Source organism: Oreochromis aureus, linkage group 15 (assembly GCF_013358895.1).
Source record: "Oreochromis aureus strain Israel breed Guangdong linkage group 15, ZZ_aureus, whole genome shotgun sequence".
NCBI classification, from domain to species: Eukaryota; Metazoa; Chordata; class Actinopteri; order Cichliformes; family Cichlidae; genus Oreochromis; species Oreochromis aureus.
In genome coordinates, this window is record NC_052956.1 from 15,366,438 (window position 1) to 15,382,555 (window position 16,118).

Genomic DNA, 16,118 nt, shown 5'->3' on the forward strand with positions numbered 1-16,118 from the left:
TAGAATAGAATAGAATAGAATAGAATAACCACTTTATTGTCCTTCAGAATATAAACCAGTTAGAATCAGAGTTAAATTTTGGAGCATTTACTCACCATCGAACTGTAGAATATAAATAACAAATAAATTAAAAATCTAAAGCAGTGTTGACAAATAAATAAAATAATAAGGTAAGAACGTTTGTGGGGGGTTTTGTGTTTTTTTTTTCTTCTTTGTAAATAAATGAATTAATGAACTAGCTTTCAAGCTGCTGCAGCAACCATTTCAGTCCGAAGGGTGGCGATAATGCACAGATACGACTTGCCGCCGTAGAAAAATACCAGTAGAAGAAGAAGAAGGATCAGTGAGGTGTTGCTAGCTGATTGCTAAAAACCTAGATTTATGGTAGACAAATGAAAAAGATAGCTGAATTTCTTCAGAGGCTGATCTGCAGTGGATCGGAACAGCCTGCGTTTCGTGTAAAATGCCTCCTGGTCTGTCAGAAGGTTAACCGGGCTTAAACTTGCTTGGTGATTCTCCTGAATTAGGAGCTAAAGGGCCCTAAGTCCGCAGTGCTCGGGTGAATATCTACCCAGCATCTGCTGTAGGGGGAGAGAGGCAGCATCAAGCAACGGGGTTATTGATATTACAAGCTTTTAGATATTACCAACCTCAACTCAACATGTCAAATAACGGACCTCCTCCTCGATGGCGCAATTGTCCTAGAAGAGGACAACCTGTGGCAGGTTAGTGTAAATTTAACCAAAAGTGTTTTATTTACCAGATGAAGCTATTGCTACTAGTTAGCTTCGTGCACTGGTGTTGCTGTGATGCTTGTTGCCTTATATATATCAGTTATTTATTATTTTAGACTGTCAGATTTAAGTAGCAGTAATGGGCTGTCTTGGTTCACGTTCGGTCTTTAAGTACAGACAGATTAGCACATATTTAGGCTCTGTTTCTCTGTTGTAAAAATGAATGCTTTATCTTTTAAATGAGGTGTAAATCAAAGCGCCGATTTCATTGAATGACGTCAACAAATTTTTTAAGCTTGATTTAGTTAAAAAGGTTTGTTCATTTAGTATTTATATGAAATTAACTTAATTTTGGCATTTTTTTTAATGAAAATTTCTCTGACACTGTATTCGTGCGCGCTCTTTTTGCTAGGTCGCTAACGGTAACTATTTAGCAACGTTTTCCGCTTCTTTTCAGCTTTTAGTGTGACTTTAATGTTGAACAAACACCAAGTATGGGAGTCCATTACTTTTAAAAGAAAACGTTTTAAAAAGAGCTTCAGAAAAGTGCTGCTAAGTTGGTATGCTTCACCGTCAAAGAATCACGTGTCCAAACAAACCGGGGCTATGGCTTGAGGAGCTCACGGCGAGCATACTGTACGTGTGTGACACGTTACTAGTGCTGAGAGGCGTTTAGCATGAGAAGCATTTTTTTTTTAATGTATTTGAATGCCACCTTTCTTTCTCTTTTGTTTTTTATAATCTATAAGCTCTTAACTGTTATTCCAATTGCTGTTTTTGTCTGATAATACTATGATTTCCAGTAGGTATTTTGGAATTATTCTGGTATAGTCTTTGTATTCTTCTGCTATCTGTACCTGAGCTGTGGTAACACACAAATTTCCCCGCCGTGGGATCAATAAAGTCTTATCTTATCTTATCTTATCTTATCTTAGGTATGCACCCATCAGCTGCTACATCTGTTTTTGAGCTTCAGGTTTCTTTTGAGATCCAAAATAACTGAGGAAAAAAAATGAACCAAAGTATCGGAGAATTCACTTTCCACCAGTTTCATACAGTTATTAGACGTTTTAACTGACTGTAGCTGGATTTAATTTTAGTTGTGACTGTTTCTATCATATTGCGCAAAAATCTGTGTAGCTTGTAAGTCTGTGGTCACTTGATGTTTTCTGTGAAAGACTTGTTAACCTGCAAGAGACGGACAATGACGTTCTTTCTTTGACCTCCGAATCTTTCATTAAAAGCCAGACTTTAGAAAAGTGTCTGATTTGTAGTGTTGCCTTTGTAAAACCTAAGCCAATCAAAAAAGGTGGATCAAGAGCATGAGGGACAGAAATGCTGTACAGCTGGGGTATCTTTAAAACTACCTCCCAGCTTCTTTTCCTTGACATTGATGAAAATGTCATTGAGGTTAAGGAAAGGAGCTGTTTCTTGGAGTGTAGTGTCTTGGAGCAAAGACAGACAGGTGGACAACTGTACTTCATAGCTAGAAGTGTACCAGTGTTTTCTGGGACTGGTCAGTGATAGACAGCCTGAGTATATCCTAAATAATTCAGTGGTCAGTAACAGACTTTGGGAACGTGTGCAATTTTTTCTACATTATGTTCTGTATTAATAGTGCAGCTGACTGATGTGACAGGCTTGAAAGGGTAGATGTAGATAAAACTGTGTTGATACGAATGGCAGTATGGACTGTGGATATAGATCTGTTCCTATATTTATTCCTTATTGCAATGTACAACTGTCAGTATAACAGCTCAACATAAGTAGAAGGAAATTATAAGGTCAAAAGTAGACAGTGCAAGTGGATTGATCCAAGTTCCCATGCTTAAGTGATGCAAGGCTGTCTTGTTAACACTTTATACAAAAGTATTGATGTTACGGTTTTATTTTGCCCATTCATCATTGTTATCATTACAGTTATGTGATGTTAAGACATTTCTGTAAGACCTGCAATTGCAGGCTTGTCTCCTCTCCGCCTCAACTTTATAACAGTGCAACAGCTTACACAGATGCTCTGTTTGAAGGCACAGCTGGAATTGGTGGCACTTTTATTCCAGGCTTTTATTCTAAGAAATTCAGTGTAGTTTACACAAATGGATTCACAGTTTTATTGGCTATTAACCAAGTTCTTTACAAAACAAATGCACTTGGGGTGCTGTCTAATGCTTAATTGAATGTGACCTTGACAAATACTTAGTCAGTGATTTGATTTTTTTATTGATTTTTCTGAATTTGTAGATTTGACTTGGTATGAAGTTAGACTCTTAGCCATAACCCTAAAAATTAGTCATTAAATTAGGGACAAAGCTGCTGTCCCTGCTCATACAAGATAGTTTTCATGCTAGAATACTTCAGGATTTTTGTTTCATTCATTACATTTCTCCTTCCTAGGTAAATTCCTGCCAATGAAAACGATGTTAGGTCCCAGATATGATGACCAAGTTGCAGAGGAGAACAGGTTTAATCCGAGCATGCTGTCCAACTATTTAAAAAGTCTAAAGGTAAGTACCCTCAGCAAGGACTGAAGTATTAAAGTGGCACAGAAAACCTTCCCTCACAGTGCCCGTTTCTCTCCTCCTCAGGTGAAAATGGGTTTGCTCGTAGACTTGACGAACACGACTCGCTTTTATGACCGCAGTGAAATTGAAAAAGAAGGGATAAAATATATGAAGCTTCAGTGTAAGGGGTAAGATTAAAAAGCACTGTTACAAACTAACTGTCCAAATTCATCATTTTGCAGAACTGTGGATGTTAATGTGTTGAATACTAATGTCATCCTGTACCTTTTTAGCCACGGGGAGTGTCCTTCAAAAGAGACCACTGAGATGTTCATCAGGCTCTGTGAACACTTCAATGAGAAGAATCCCACAGATTTGATAGGTGAGTATTTCATCATGTGGATTTCACCAATCTAATTGACAGACTAGGTGCACTTTTGAATCTAAGGTACACCAGCAGAAGGTATACCTCCCACAGCTTGCTATTGTAACAGGAAGAGTAAAAGTTGTACTGATCATTGCCGACAGCAAAGTAACAATTTAGCAGGTAGCTAATGAGAATGCCAGGGTTCGTTTGCTTTGCTTTCCCCGATATCTGTTTGCTCTTTTGTGCCTGGGGAAACTAGGCTTGGGCGATACGTAAAAATTTTCCAACAGGCAATCGTCAGTCCGGCAATCGTCAGTCCAGCAATCGCCGATGATGGAAAAGTATTCAGGTTTAACAGTATTTTTTCTCTGACTAAAATGATACCAGAAGCTGAGTATTTGGCCAAGAGAAGCCTCTGAGTGTGTCTATGTTTTTCATTTCTTAAGATATCAGATGCGCCAGTGTGACTGGAACCCATTAAGTGCTGTGTTTATCACCTCTGCTCACAGAAGGATATGAAATGAGACAGAAATAGACTTTAAGTGTAAAAACATCTGGTGCTGCAAATGAGTTTGCACTGTGTGTAATTTAGTCAGACAGTTGTAACAGCTTCTGCTTCAGCAATAACCAAATTCTGGCTATGACTTATCCCAGTCAGTTTGAATCTTAATGCCTGAACATCATTTCAAAAACCCACACTTAAAGTACACAGAGACTTTCTGCTTCATTTACACTGACACTTTTATTTTGCAGTAAAGAATAAAGTGTCACTGTGTCCTTGTAAGTGTTTTTTTTTTTTTTAAGAGTTTAGTGCTATGTAATTATAATACTAGTGCAAAAACTTTGCTAGACCCCTTAAAAGTAGACATCAACATAGTTTACTCATAAATAAGTGTTCTGTAATGTACAATTTCTAGCTCATATTTTAACATATTGATCATATTCTTGCCTATGTACTTTCAATCTTTTTTATTATTACTTCGTAAAAATAATTTTATTCTTGGCTTGTGGGTTGTAAACCCCAAAGAAACTGCTGTTTTTGCTTTGATTCTCTGTTGTAAGCGTGGTTCAGCATTATGCTGATGCCTAGGCTTAGGAAGAGAATGAAGATCTGTATCGTGTTGCAGCTAAATTCATACACATACTCTCAATAGAAAAGTTTGCTTTTGGAAGAACTGCCTTTGCACTAAATGATCACTATATTAGGCATACCTTGGTAGTACTGGGTTAGATCCCTTTTTGCCTTCAGAACTGCCTTTTTTAGTTGATTCTTTTTTCTTTCTTTTTTTTTGGTCTATGTTAAAATGTTAGCATCACACAGCTGCTGGAAAATTTTGGACTGCATCACTGATGCAAATCTCCCGTTCCACCACATCCCAAAGGCGCTCAATTGGATCGATATCTGGTGACTGTGGAGGGCATTTGAGTACAGTTAATTTTTTGAACTTCCAAGAGCAGTATGAGGGGATTTGAGCTTTATGACATGGCATATTATCCTGTTGGAAGCAGCCGTCAGAAGATGAGTGCACTATAGTTACAAAGGGATGGACATGGTCAGCAACAATACTCAGGTGCATCGTTGGTGCTAAGCTGTGCGAGTCTCCTACACTATTACCATTACCAGCCTGAACCACTGATAAAAAGCAGGATGGATCCATGCTTTCATGTTGTTTACTCCAATTTCTGACCCTATCTCAGACTCGGAACAGACAATGTTTTTTCACTCTTCTCATATGCAATTTTGGTGAGTGTGTAAATGGTAGCCTCAGTTTCCTGTTCTTAGCTAACAGGATTAGCACATGCTCTGGTTTTCTGTTGCTTTGGTGTTTGCAATGTTGTGTGTTCAGAGATGTTCTTTTGCATGCATAGTTAGTGGTTATTTGAGCTACTGTTGCCTTCACATTAGCTTGAAGCACTGTCCTCTAACATAAACAAGGCATTCTGGCCAGTGAGCTGCTGCTGACAGCATAGTTGATCTGTTTCAGACCATAAACTCTAAAGACAGCTGGACAGGGAAATTCCCTTAGATAAGCAGTTTCTGAAATACTCAAAGTAGCCCGTCAGGCACCACCAGCCACGCCACGTTCAAATTCACTAGAATCATCTTTCTTCAGCTCAGTTTAGGCTTCAATGACTCATCTTGATCATTACATACATTAAATTAATCGAATTGGTGTTGTGTGATTGGCTGATTGGTAACATGAGCTTTTGTGTCCAGCAGAGGGCAGCCTTACTCCGGGATTGGTTAAACGCAAATTGGAGCGAGGTCTTGTCAGAATATATTTTCACTGTTTAAAATTTCAGCAAACACATTCGTACACTCATGTCAAATATCAAACGGCTTCCCAGTACAACTAGTGCTCTTCTGATGTCTGCACAGTAGCACCATGTTCAGCCCTCACAAGGAGTGTCTTTGCACATTTTTAAAATATGCAGTCCTGTGCAAGTCACTATTTTGTCAGCTTGTGGAGGAGTTGCATATCGCAAACAACACTCATCTCCCAGTGAACACTGTGTAGGTGATTTATAGGTGAAGGAATATCAATGAGCACCTTGGCTAAATAGATTTGATCTAAAAGGGAACGATGTAGATGCTGGTGTGTGGGAAGGTTTTTTCCACTGTTTTTTTTTCCTTTTTGTCTCAAACTAGATTTTTTTTTTCTCTGTAGCTGTTCAGCTTGTTATTATGAGCTCAAAACAAGCTATTCTAATTTCTAATGCAGATTGTAACAAATTAAGTTATTATGTGTTTGGTTACAGGCTGAGTATAGACACAGTTAATGGATAGGCTTAAACACATGTACAAGGAAGGCGCATGTTGCTGTGCCTCTAAATTAGGCTTACACTGATACTGGCTGATAATGGCTTAGTGCATGCATATCTGTATCAGGCCTGTGTTTATAGTTGTGCCGAAACACCTTGCTGTATTTTACATTTTTACATAATAGTACCTCATGTGCACTATACATAAAAAAATAGTTTGCCTATTGCTTTATTTGAAGTCTTTGGAGTGTTCTTTTGGCTCACATGATTTCCTCAATTGTCGTGTAAATGTTATTTAGTGGGGAATAAAAAAAAAGTTATCTCCATCTATTGTAGTGGTAGTGATCTGTCATGTCCTTTTGCCTGAAGGTTAGCCTAGGGTTGTACTTATCAGCTGAAGACGGGGTAACGCCGCTGCACTTTTATGCTACTGGCAGCAGGGTGCTCTCTTACACCTCGTCCTGTCCAGATTTGCTCTTAACTTGTAACTGCTGCCCGACTTGTAAATCAGACTGCTCGAACATCAGAGCAGAATGTGTGAATGTCATCTCAGCAATCTCCTGCCTTTAGCCAGCTGGTGATTAGGCTTTGTTTTCTCCACAGTACACATGTCCAAATTAGACAATTGGTCTGTTAAATGTGATCTCGATCCGCTGACGTTTATCTTTGTTATCGCTGCCGTTGCCAGGCAAACATCCTAATATATTGGGAGACATGCGAGTCAGAAGGTTTGATTTTATATGTATTTTTATATATTTTTTTTTTAATCCTGCTGTGCACCTGCTGAAGGGATCTTGTCTGAATAAATGTCAGTTTGTCACAAATTGGGAGGATTTTTGTCAGATATGATTACAATCTTCAGAGTGCTTTTTACCCCTTGTGGAGGGTTTCCTTTCCAGAACCTTTTCTTCTGAAAGAGCAGAATTTTCTCTCCTTTTTTTTTTTTTTTCTCATGCTCTTTCCATTCCCTGAATGTTTCATCAATCCCTGGGTCTTTTCTGTGCGTGCAATGGCTGGTGTCAGATTTTTGATGTAGGTATAAAGGCAGGACCCCCCCCTAAGGAGAAAAGGATCTGCCTGTGAGTCCTTTGTGTGTGACTTGATGCCCCTCCTCAAAACATCCAGTCAGCCGCGGTATATCTCAAAGGCGAGCTGGGTTTATTGATGTGAGAGATGTTACATTGGATGAAATTGTGCCCAATGGCTTGGCTGTTGAAATAAGGGGGTCTCGCTCATAATATGCCACGTTGAATTGATTGAGCGTAGATTGAGGTGACGGCACACGCGTCCAAAAAATTGTCAAGCTGTGTGAAATGGAAATAAAAACACAATTCATCATTAAAAAATAAATGTATATCTAATATTTATGTGAAAACAATAGGGATAGAAAAACAATATATTGTGTAAACTTGAGGTGGAGTTCTTGAAAGGTTTGCATATTTTTTTTTTTTCTTTCTTTCTCCTGAAGGTGTTCACTGCACGCATGGCTTCAACCGGACAGGCTTTCTGATATGTGCGTACCTGGTGGAGAAGATGGACTGGAGGTAAGGGCTGACACGCTTCAATCACTTACACTGCTGGGAGGGCAGTCTCACAATCTTCAGTCGTCTTGCATGACAACACAAACCCTACAACGTGGAGCTCCCACCAGTGTTACTCTGGTTTCACTCTCCCAAGCGTATCAGTATTTTTATTTTTTAAGCTGATATTCCCATCTTCTTCTCAGCATGTGTGTGACTGCAAGAGAGGTTACTCTGTCACTACCAGTCTAAATAAAGCTTTACAAAGAGGCTGGCTGGTTTTGAGTGACCGAGCAGCCGAGATAAATAATTTAGAGCAGCTGAGCAGGAGGGGTGAGGATGCATCTTTTGTCAGAGGTGGAGCAGCAGTCTGTGATAGCAGAATCCCTGGAAGCTGCAGACATGGAGGCTGGATAAACACCCTCCCACCGCCCACTGCTTCCTGTGAAATGAATATCCTGAGAACATTTACAGCTGTCATCCACTATTACGTGTTGGAAGATAAGTAACAACAATGGGCCTTTTTAATGCGTATTACCACACGTAATGTTAAATGGCTTAACGTTTTTGAAATGGCTTGAAATTGCCATTTCAAAAATTATACATCCTCTGGGAAAAAATTACTATATCTGAAGGGAAAATAACATGGCATATTTAGTGCACAGTAATTGATACAGTATTAGCATGCTTATTCTGTGATTAAATGCACATAATAACTTTATGCAGGAATGTCTACTGTCTGGTAAATAATGCAGTTTTATTTCTTGTAAAAGTAGGTTTAATTCTGAGTTGAGAAAAATGATTTTTTTTCTCCACAGTCACCTTAAAATTTTTATTCCTAGCAGAGATTGTTCTTGAGAACAGACAATTTGGTAGTTCTTGAGCATACACGAAAAAGGTTAAAAGCCTCTCCTTCACCTTTAGTCAGAATAGTTGGCATGCAGTCCCTCAACCTCCCGTCTAGGCACACAGGTCAGAATCAGACCTGCTTAATTTTCAGCTATTTGAAGCTACTGCGTTGAATTACATGGATGTTTTTGTAAAATCCAAGCATTACACAGCCTGCTTTATCATGTTTCAAGGTCACTATTATTTGCTTCAATAAATTTCACATTTCACATGTCACGTGTGCGTATTTTCAGACAATTTTAACATCTTTAATCTCGGAATCAGACAGATTAAGTTCCCCTTTTAGAACCTGACACCAGCAAATGCTCCTGTAAAGTGGATTCAATTATAATTTGATCATTAGAATATCTGCTTCCCTAGTTTTCAACTGCAAGTAAGTCACTTTTGTAAAAAATATCTTTATGCTTTTTAGATTTTTGATGAGTACAAGGTGAGCATGAGTTTTCATACGCCTAATAACAGTTTAAACTAAGGGGCTTTTAATGACTACAGTCATTAAAGCCCACGTGTAGAAGTGTTTAACAATCAAACTGCACTTTCTGTGTTGAAAGGTCTTTCAAACTTGAAACGATTGAATATATTTTGAAGCAGGCCAAAGTTTGGAGCTTACATAAACATGTTTACTTCAAGAAAAGTGTATTTTCTTTTTTGCCTCGACTGATTGCAAATGCAGTTTGACATTTCATTTAAAGTGGTAGCAAAAATCTCCTGTACAGCTTATTCCTGAGGGTGATTGCTTTAAGGAAGGGAGGGGGATGGTCAGCTTCTCCAAAGTAATTGTGTGCGTTAAATTATTTTTAGTTTGTGTTATTCTGTAAATGTGACTGTTGTTTTTAAGTGTTCCTCCATCCCGGCCTCTGGTTTTTGTCGTGTGGTTCAGCTGTAACTCAGCTGCTGCTGCTGTTCGAGTCAAGACAGCTGGTTGGCGTCCCTCTATCATGGGTTTTAGACAGACACTCGTTTGGAAACATTTGTTGTTGGTTAAAGTCAGCTCACTATCTTCTCTTTTATGCTTGTTCTACTCCACCCCTCTCTCACACATACTGAAGTCTAGTTATAGATACAAATTAAGAGACACTAAATGATCATAACATTAAGGAAAATAAAGCAAATTAAATATTTCATTCTTTTTGTGTTTCCCTTTGGTTTCATGGGAGCTTCTGCTTTAGACACCCTGGTATAAAGATAGTGCCTCTACACCATGTAAAAGGTCCACTTATTGTACAGAAAATCATCTATATACCCATATCTTTCACCTGCTTTCATGATGGTTTGGTCAACTTGAAACTAGTCTGAAGGTCTTTTAAAAAGACGTCCTGTCTCTGTTATTCGTTCTTATCAGCATCGAGGCAGCGGTGGCTGCTTTTGCCCAGGCTCGGGCCCCGGGGATCTACAAGGGAGACTACCTCAAAGAGCTTTTCCGTCGCTATGGTGACGAGGAGGACGCACCACCTGCCCCCGAGCTGCCAGAATGGTGCTTTGACGACGACGACGGGGACGTGGACGACGATGGCAACGCGCTTGGGCAGGAGTCGGGCCCCAGCTCCTCTGGGTCGGCGCCCGGCAAGCGGAAGAAAGAGAAGATAAAACTGGTAAGGCCTCTGTGTTCCAGGAAATGGACTCTTAAGTAGAAAATGTGTTGATCCCTTTGCTGCGTGACTGGGTGATTTTGGGGTCTACGGGGAGGCCTCCCTTTTAAGAGGCACAAGTATATAATAATCCTGTAAATCTGTTGCTGAATCCAATAAATCTGATGCTTAAATTTAGAGAAAATTACACTTTCCATTTTCTCAGCTGCTGACAGAGGTGTAATTTTGATTAGATAAAAGCTGCCTGCCAGTGTTAATGTAAAGTATTCATCAATGCCATTCTGAGAAATTAGAAACCTCGAATCATCTCCTCTTGCTTATAATCTGTTTTTCCTTCTGTTTACATTGATCTAATGCCTCAGAGTACTTCAAGGAAGTGACTGTATAAGAAGGCTAAATCTAAATGGTGCAACAACACGAGTAGCAGCCAGTGTAGAGGCAATGAAAAGACAGAAGCGGCACTCGTATGGTGGAAAGTATTAAAAACATATTTATTGGTGTGAAACATTTGTTCAGATTACAACAGCAGAACATCTGTTTATTACTTTTATTGCACACAGAGCTCACTGACAACCTGAATGGGGCCAAATCTAATATTTGAGAATATGATACAGCACAGGCGAGGTCCAGAGGAGAGAGGAGGAACAGTATACTGTCTCTTGGTTGAGTGGTCGGCTTTGCAGTCAGACTAGTTGGCGGCTATGTACCTATCATGATCAGGAAGATATTTCGAAGGATCAAACATTTCCACAGTTTCTCTATATGTAGATTTTAATGGGTGAGCCACTTAAGGATATTTGGTGAGTCATTTTGGCATGTGTTTATAGAGACACATAACCCAGAGTCAGTTTTCCAGAAGAACCGCACCCCTCACACCCACATTCCTATGTTTGAAAAATCATTTGTTGCTTCCTTGCTAGCCCTCGTCCTATCTGTCTTGGGTTTTCTTTACCAGATGGCTCACTGGCCAGGTAGTTGTTGTGTTGGTTCTTGATGATTATTCAGCTTCTTCCTCGGAGATTCAGAGAGGATCTCTTCCCACGGTTGGACACGTCCAAATGCACTGTCTTGGAAGTGCCGCTGGAAACAGGAGTTCTGTTCTGCAAGCCAGAACGTTATCCCGAGCCAAACCTGAGGCAGGTGGAGAATATATTCATGTGCCTCAATGCCAGATTCACTGTGGGTGCAGAGCAGAACAAGACCTACAGTCTCCAGCTGTTAGTAAAGTTTCCTCACTTAGGTCAAAGACATCTAAGGGGAAGGATAAATTAGATTCCTGTCTCCTATGCACTTAAGAACTAGCATGGATATATAGCTGATCTTAAATTAGGAAACATGACATATATATATTTCCACATGTTTTGACTGAATGAGCTAAAACGGCACCAAATAATCGCTTCATTATCATTTGCTAATCAAATTGTTGTCTTGATCAGACCATTGTTAAAGTTTAATGTGTTATTAAATGCTGTGTTGTCTCTGGCCAGCTGTCCAAAGTCTCCCAAAGCACAAGTCATTTAATATCTCACAGCCAGGCAGACATCATAAAATGACCACAGTGGAAGCAGCAAATGACCAATGTTACAATCAATGATATGACAGAATAAATTAATCTATCTATAGTTGCTGCTTACTTCTTTATTCGCTGGACGAGATATTGAGGTGATCCTTTGGACCAGTTTGGATCAAAAACAATCTACTGCTGTTGGTAAAATTAAAAAGTCAAACAAAAGTCATGATTTTGTTTCTTTTACATATTACTACACAATTTTTGCATAACAGTCTGACTGTTTTTACTACATTTTTTGCAAGTTATAACGGCAAATTCTTCTGAAACCATACAATATGTCCTGACCTGCACCTCGCTAGAAATATACACTTTGTGTTAATGGAGCCAACAGCTACTGTGATTGGCTTTTTCAGTACTGTTAATCCCTCCTCCTCATCACTGTTCCTTCCTTGGAGCATTTTTCATAGATAGTGACCATTGCAGACTGGAAACTCCTCACACGATCTGCACAAGAAAATCTTTATGCTTGCCCATTTTTGATAGCAGGGCGTTACAAACCTACAAACCTTTGTAGCAAATATAAAAATGAGCTCAAATAAAATAATTCTCCATTTGTAGCTCAAACTTAATTCCACTCCTTTCACTCATTAACTTTATGTCCAGTCCAATTTAAAGTCTTCGTCAACTCAAAAATGTACTTGACTTATTTTTGTTTGTTTTGGATTTGATTGGATTCTTAACCTTTTAAAAGGCTGTTTTTAAATTCCTTTTACCCAATGAGAAATTCAAACAACTTTCGCAGAGACTTTTTTGGGTGAAATATGAGACATCTTGTCTAACCTGACGCACAGATGGTTTTTTTACACAGAACCATCTGGGAAGTTATCTTTGGGAACAGTGTGGGGGAAAAAAGGCAGACACTAAAAATAAAATAAAATAATATATATGGCAAAATATTGGACCATATTAACCATCTGTCCATTACAGGCTTACTTTGACTAATCAGATCAATAGAGCAGAGCTGCCTGGTATATCATACTTATACAGAGCCAGTCAGGAGACAACAAGGGGAAAAAATACTTGTCCTACAAGAAATCTGCCTAGAAGTAGTTGTCTCAAGAAACTTATTGTAATGTAAAGACTTTACAATATTTATGTGAAAACCCCAACAAACAGATGTTCGCTAATAGAGGAACTTGGAAACAGTGGGAAGGAAGAACTCCCTTTTAAATTGAAGAGCCTTAGAAGAAATGAGGAGAGCACACAGGTACCAAAGCAAAATGCAAAGTAAAGGAGAAAGAAGGCAAGATCTTATAAACACATGACTATTATATGCGATATTAAACAAGCCTTTTTAAAAAACCGCTGATTTAACTTTAGTTTCAGATGTCCTGTACTCTGATTCGCTTCACCTTTACAAGGCCATTAGGAGATCATCTGGTGTGAACGTATCAAGAGTCTAGAATATATGATAAATGTATGTATATGTGCAGTAGCCCTAATATGAAATGCACATAGTCCCTCCTAGATTTAAAGGTGAATAATGAACTTTATACAGGGAGAAGCTCATACACCAGGTGAAAAGTTTGCAACTGAGCTGAAGTGAAAAACGTGCACATTAAATAGTAATACTAATAAATAAATAATTTCCTTTATATTTGTATTTTTTACCCTTCAGTTTCTTGATAGGTGCTTGGATACTGTGTTGTCAAACTACAGAACAGAAATCATAATTTAATAACTGTTTTAACATGAAGTATATTAAATAGTATTTAGTATTTATTAAAGCGTGTAGCACAAACCTTCATCATCACATGGTTATGTGATATCAAGCATTTTGTTCATGAGTTCCCTAGAAATAACCGGGAATTGCAGATTTCTCATAAATAAGGTAACACAGACCTTTTGCTATATCTTTATGCAGAACACTTGTGCTTACGTATGTAGTCAACCCCCACAGGCTTACTTTGAGCCAGGAAAAACCCTGCATCTGTTTCTATCACTCATACTGGGAAAAGAGAGTTGATCCAGAGTGAGATGCAGATTCTTGAAATAATTAAAGTGAAAATAACATTCAAAATAGAGAGCAGTGAAAGCAGGATTTTTAATATTTGTAACTGTTGTCTCGCACAGGGATTCATAAAACAAAGAGGCAGGTGTTTGGAAAAGTATCACCGGCACTCAACGTGTTTTTCTTCTCTGTGTAGGAGGGAATAAATGTTTCTTAAAATTCATTCCAAGTTTAGCCTTCTGCTTTTCTTCTTTTATCTTCCCAGGGTGCAGTATTTCTTGAAGGTGTCAATGTGAAAGGCGTCACACAGGTCACCGTACAACCCAAGTTAGGCGAGATCCAAAGAATGTGCCAGGAGATGGCCGAGTGGGACAAGTAAGAACCTTCCTTTTACCTTTCTTTTTTTCCTCTGGGAAAGTGTGTGTGTCTGTTTACACACATGTGGGTGTACTGTACTGTGCTATGAGTGACTCATTTGTCTTAAATCACCTTTTTTTCCCAGAAAAAAAAATCTTTACACTCTCTGACAGGCGGCAAAGTCAGGAATAGATGTTGCTATTCTGGAGAAATATGCTGCAGCAGCTTTTTTAATGAAATTGCAGAGCATCAGCTCGACTGCAGTGGCTTGTCACAGCGCAAGAAAACAGCCCATGCTGCGATTTTCATGGCCTGCTGTTAAAATTGTTATTTTTGTTATGTCTTTGTTTGCTAATATACTAAAATCCTCACATATTTATAGTTTAGGAAGTTTTTCAGTGTGTAGAGCCAAAGTTAATTGTTGTTGTTCTCTTAGTTTATGACACCTAGTGCACTATATTATGACTTAAGCCACAAAGTCAAGCATCTGAGAGGTGTTTCTTTAATGCATCCGGTTACTTTTGCAGAGACTATATTTGTTTTTGGGAACCTGTGTGTGTGCGCGCACAAAAACTCTTTAAAAAATGTCTTCCAATGTTCTTGAGTTAAACAATAGATTTGACTGACTCTGTCAGAGGTTATATGTCAATGCTGCATCCCAGCTTTAATATATTGAACATTCAAGACAAATAGTTCAGATGTAGTTGCAGTTATAAGCGTCTACTAGGGCTGCACAATTAATTGTTAGAAAATTGCGATCTCAATTCATACTTATGTGCGATCTCATTTCCAAATGACAACGATTTAAAAAGAAAAAAAAAAAAAGATGACGATTGTACCGCATTTTGATCCGGGACATAATTTGCATGAAAACAAGCTCAACAAATGACAAGGGCAGAGCCTTATACCACGTAATACCGAAGCCAGCTGGCAGGGAAAAAACAACGGAGAGCGCTCCTCATTGTAATACTACAGTGTCATCTCTTATGTGATCTCTGTTTTTCCTAACTGTATGTCTAAAATGTGATAAATAAAGTTTATTTAAAAACAAACAAACAAACAAAAAAAAACGAGGGATTTAGGAAAATGATCAACACCCTAGACAAACGCTACACAGTGCCGTCCCGCAACTATTTTTCAAATGTTGCACTACCTGCTCTATACACGCAGTGTTGAGCAACGGTGGAGACGGAATTACAAGCAGTACAACATTTTGCGGGAACGACAAAATGCGAGATTTAAAAAAAATTTATTGTTTTTATGTTCATTTATTGTTTTTATATTCAGTCTCAACTGTTGCGAAGTTTATGTGCAGTTAATAAGTGCAATAAATATTTATACTGGAAAAAAAAATCGTGAGAGAATCATGATCTCAATTCTAAGCAAAAAAATCGTGATTCTCATTTTATGCAAAATCGTGCAGCCCTAGTGTCTACTATTAGATTTTTTTTTTTAAAGTGCATTGAAATCCAGTACTTGTTCTCTTTGAACTGATGAGAGAACTATTAGGTTTGCCAGCTGCCTGTTGGTATCCTATCATACGTACGCATACTACACTGCCTGGCCAAAACAAGTCACCACTGTAATTAGGCAAAGGTAAGAGGCTTCCTCTGGGTGACTCCTGCAGTGATTCATTTTTCGCTGGCAACAGGTGATGTAACCCTAACTGATGCAATGATTCGCTTTCTAAACAACCATGTATTTAGACATCGTTTTCACAACCATGTGATATCTCATTTCAGGAGATTCTAATTTTTGGTCTGCTTTAAGCAAAAAAAAAAAAAAACAACAACAAGGATATTGCTGAAACTACTAAAATGCGGTTAAGAACTCTCCAAGGCATTACGTGGTTGGAGA

The 16,118-nt window shown here is 38.6% G+C and overlaps 1 protein-coding gene across 1 annotated transcript in view; it reads left to right on the plus strand.

Annotated features, from left to right (window-relative positions):
* The first annotated feature begins 294 nt into the window (after window positions 1-294).
* Window positions 295-16,118, plus strand: part of rngtt (RNA guanylyltransferase and 5'-phosphatase) — a 99,867-nt gene continuing 84,043 nt past the window's right edge. Inside the window, exons 1-7 of the mRNA XM_031730214.2 lie at window positions 295-725; window positions 3,129-3,238; window positions 3,320-3,423; window positions 3,529-3,617; window positions 7,834-7,909; window positions 10,137-10,386; window positions 14,170-14,279. Coding sequence (XP_031586074.1) covers window positions 662-725; window positions 3,129-3,238; window positions 3,320-3,423; window positions 3,529-3,617; window positions 7,834-7,909; window positions 10,137-10,386; window positions 14,170-14,279 — 803 coding nt within the window. The 5' untranslated portion in view covers window positions 295-661. The remainder of the gene's footprint in view (window positions 726-3,128; window positions 3,239-3,319; window positions 3,424-3,528; window positions 3,618-7,833; window positions 7,910-10,136; window positions 10,387-14,169; window positions 14,280-16,118) is intronic.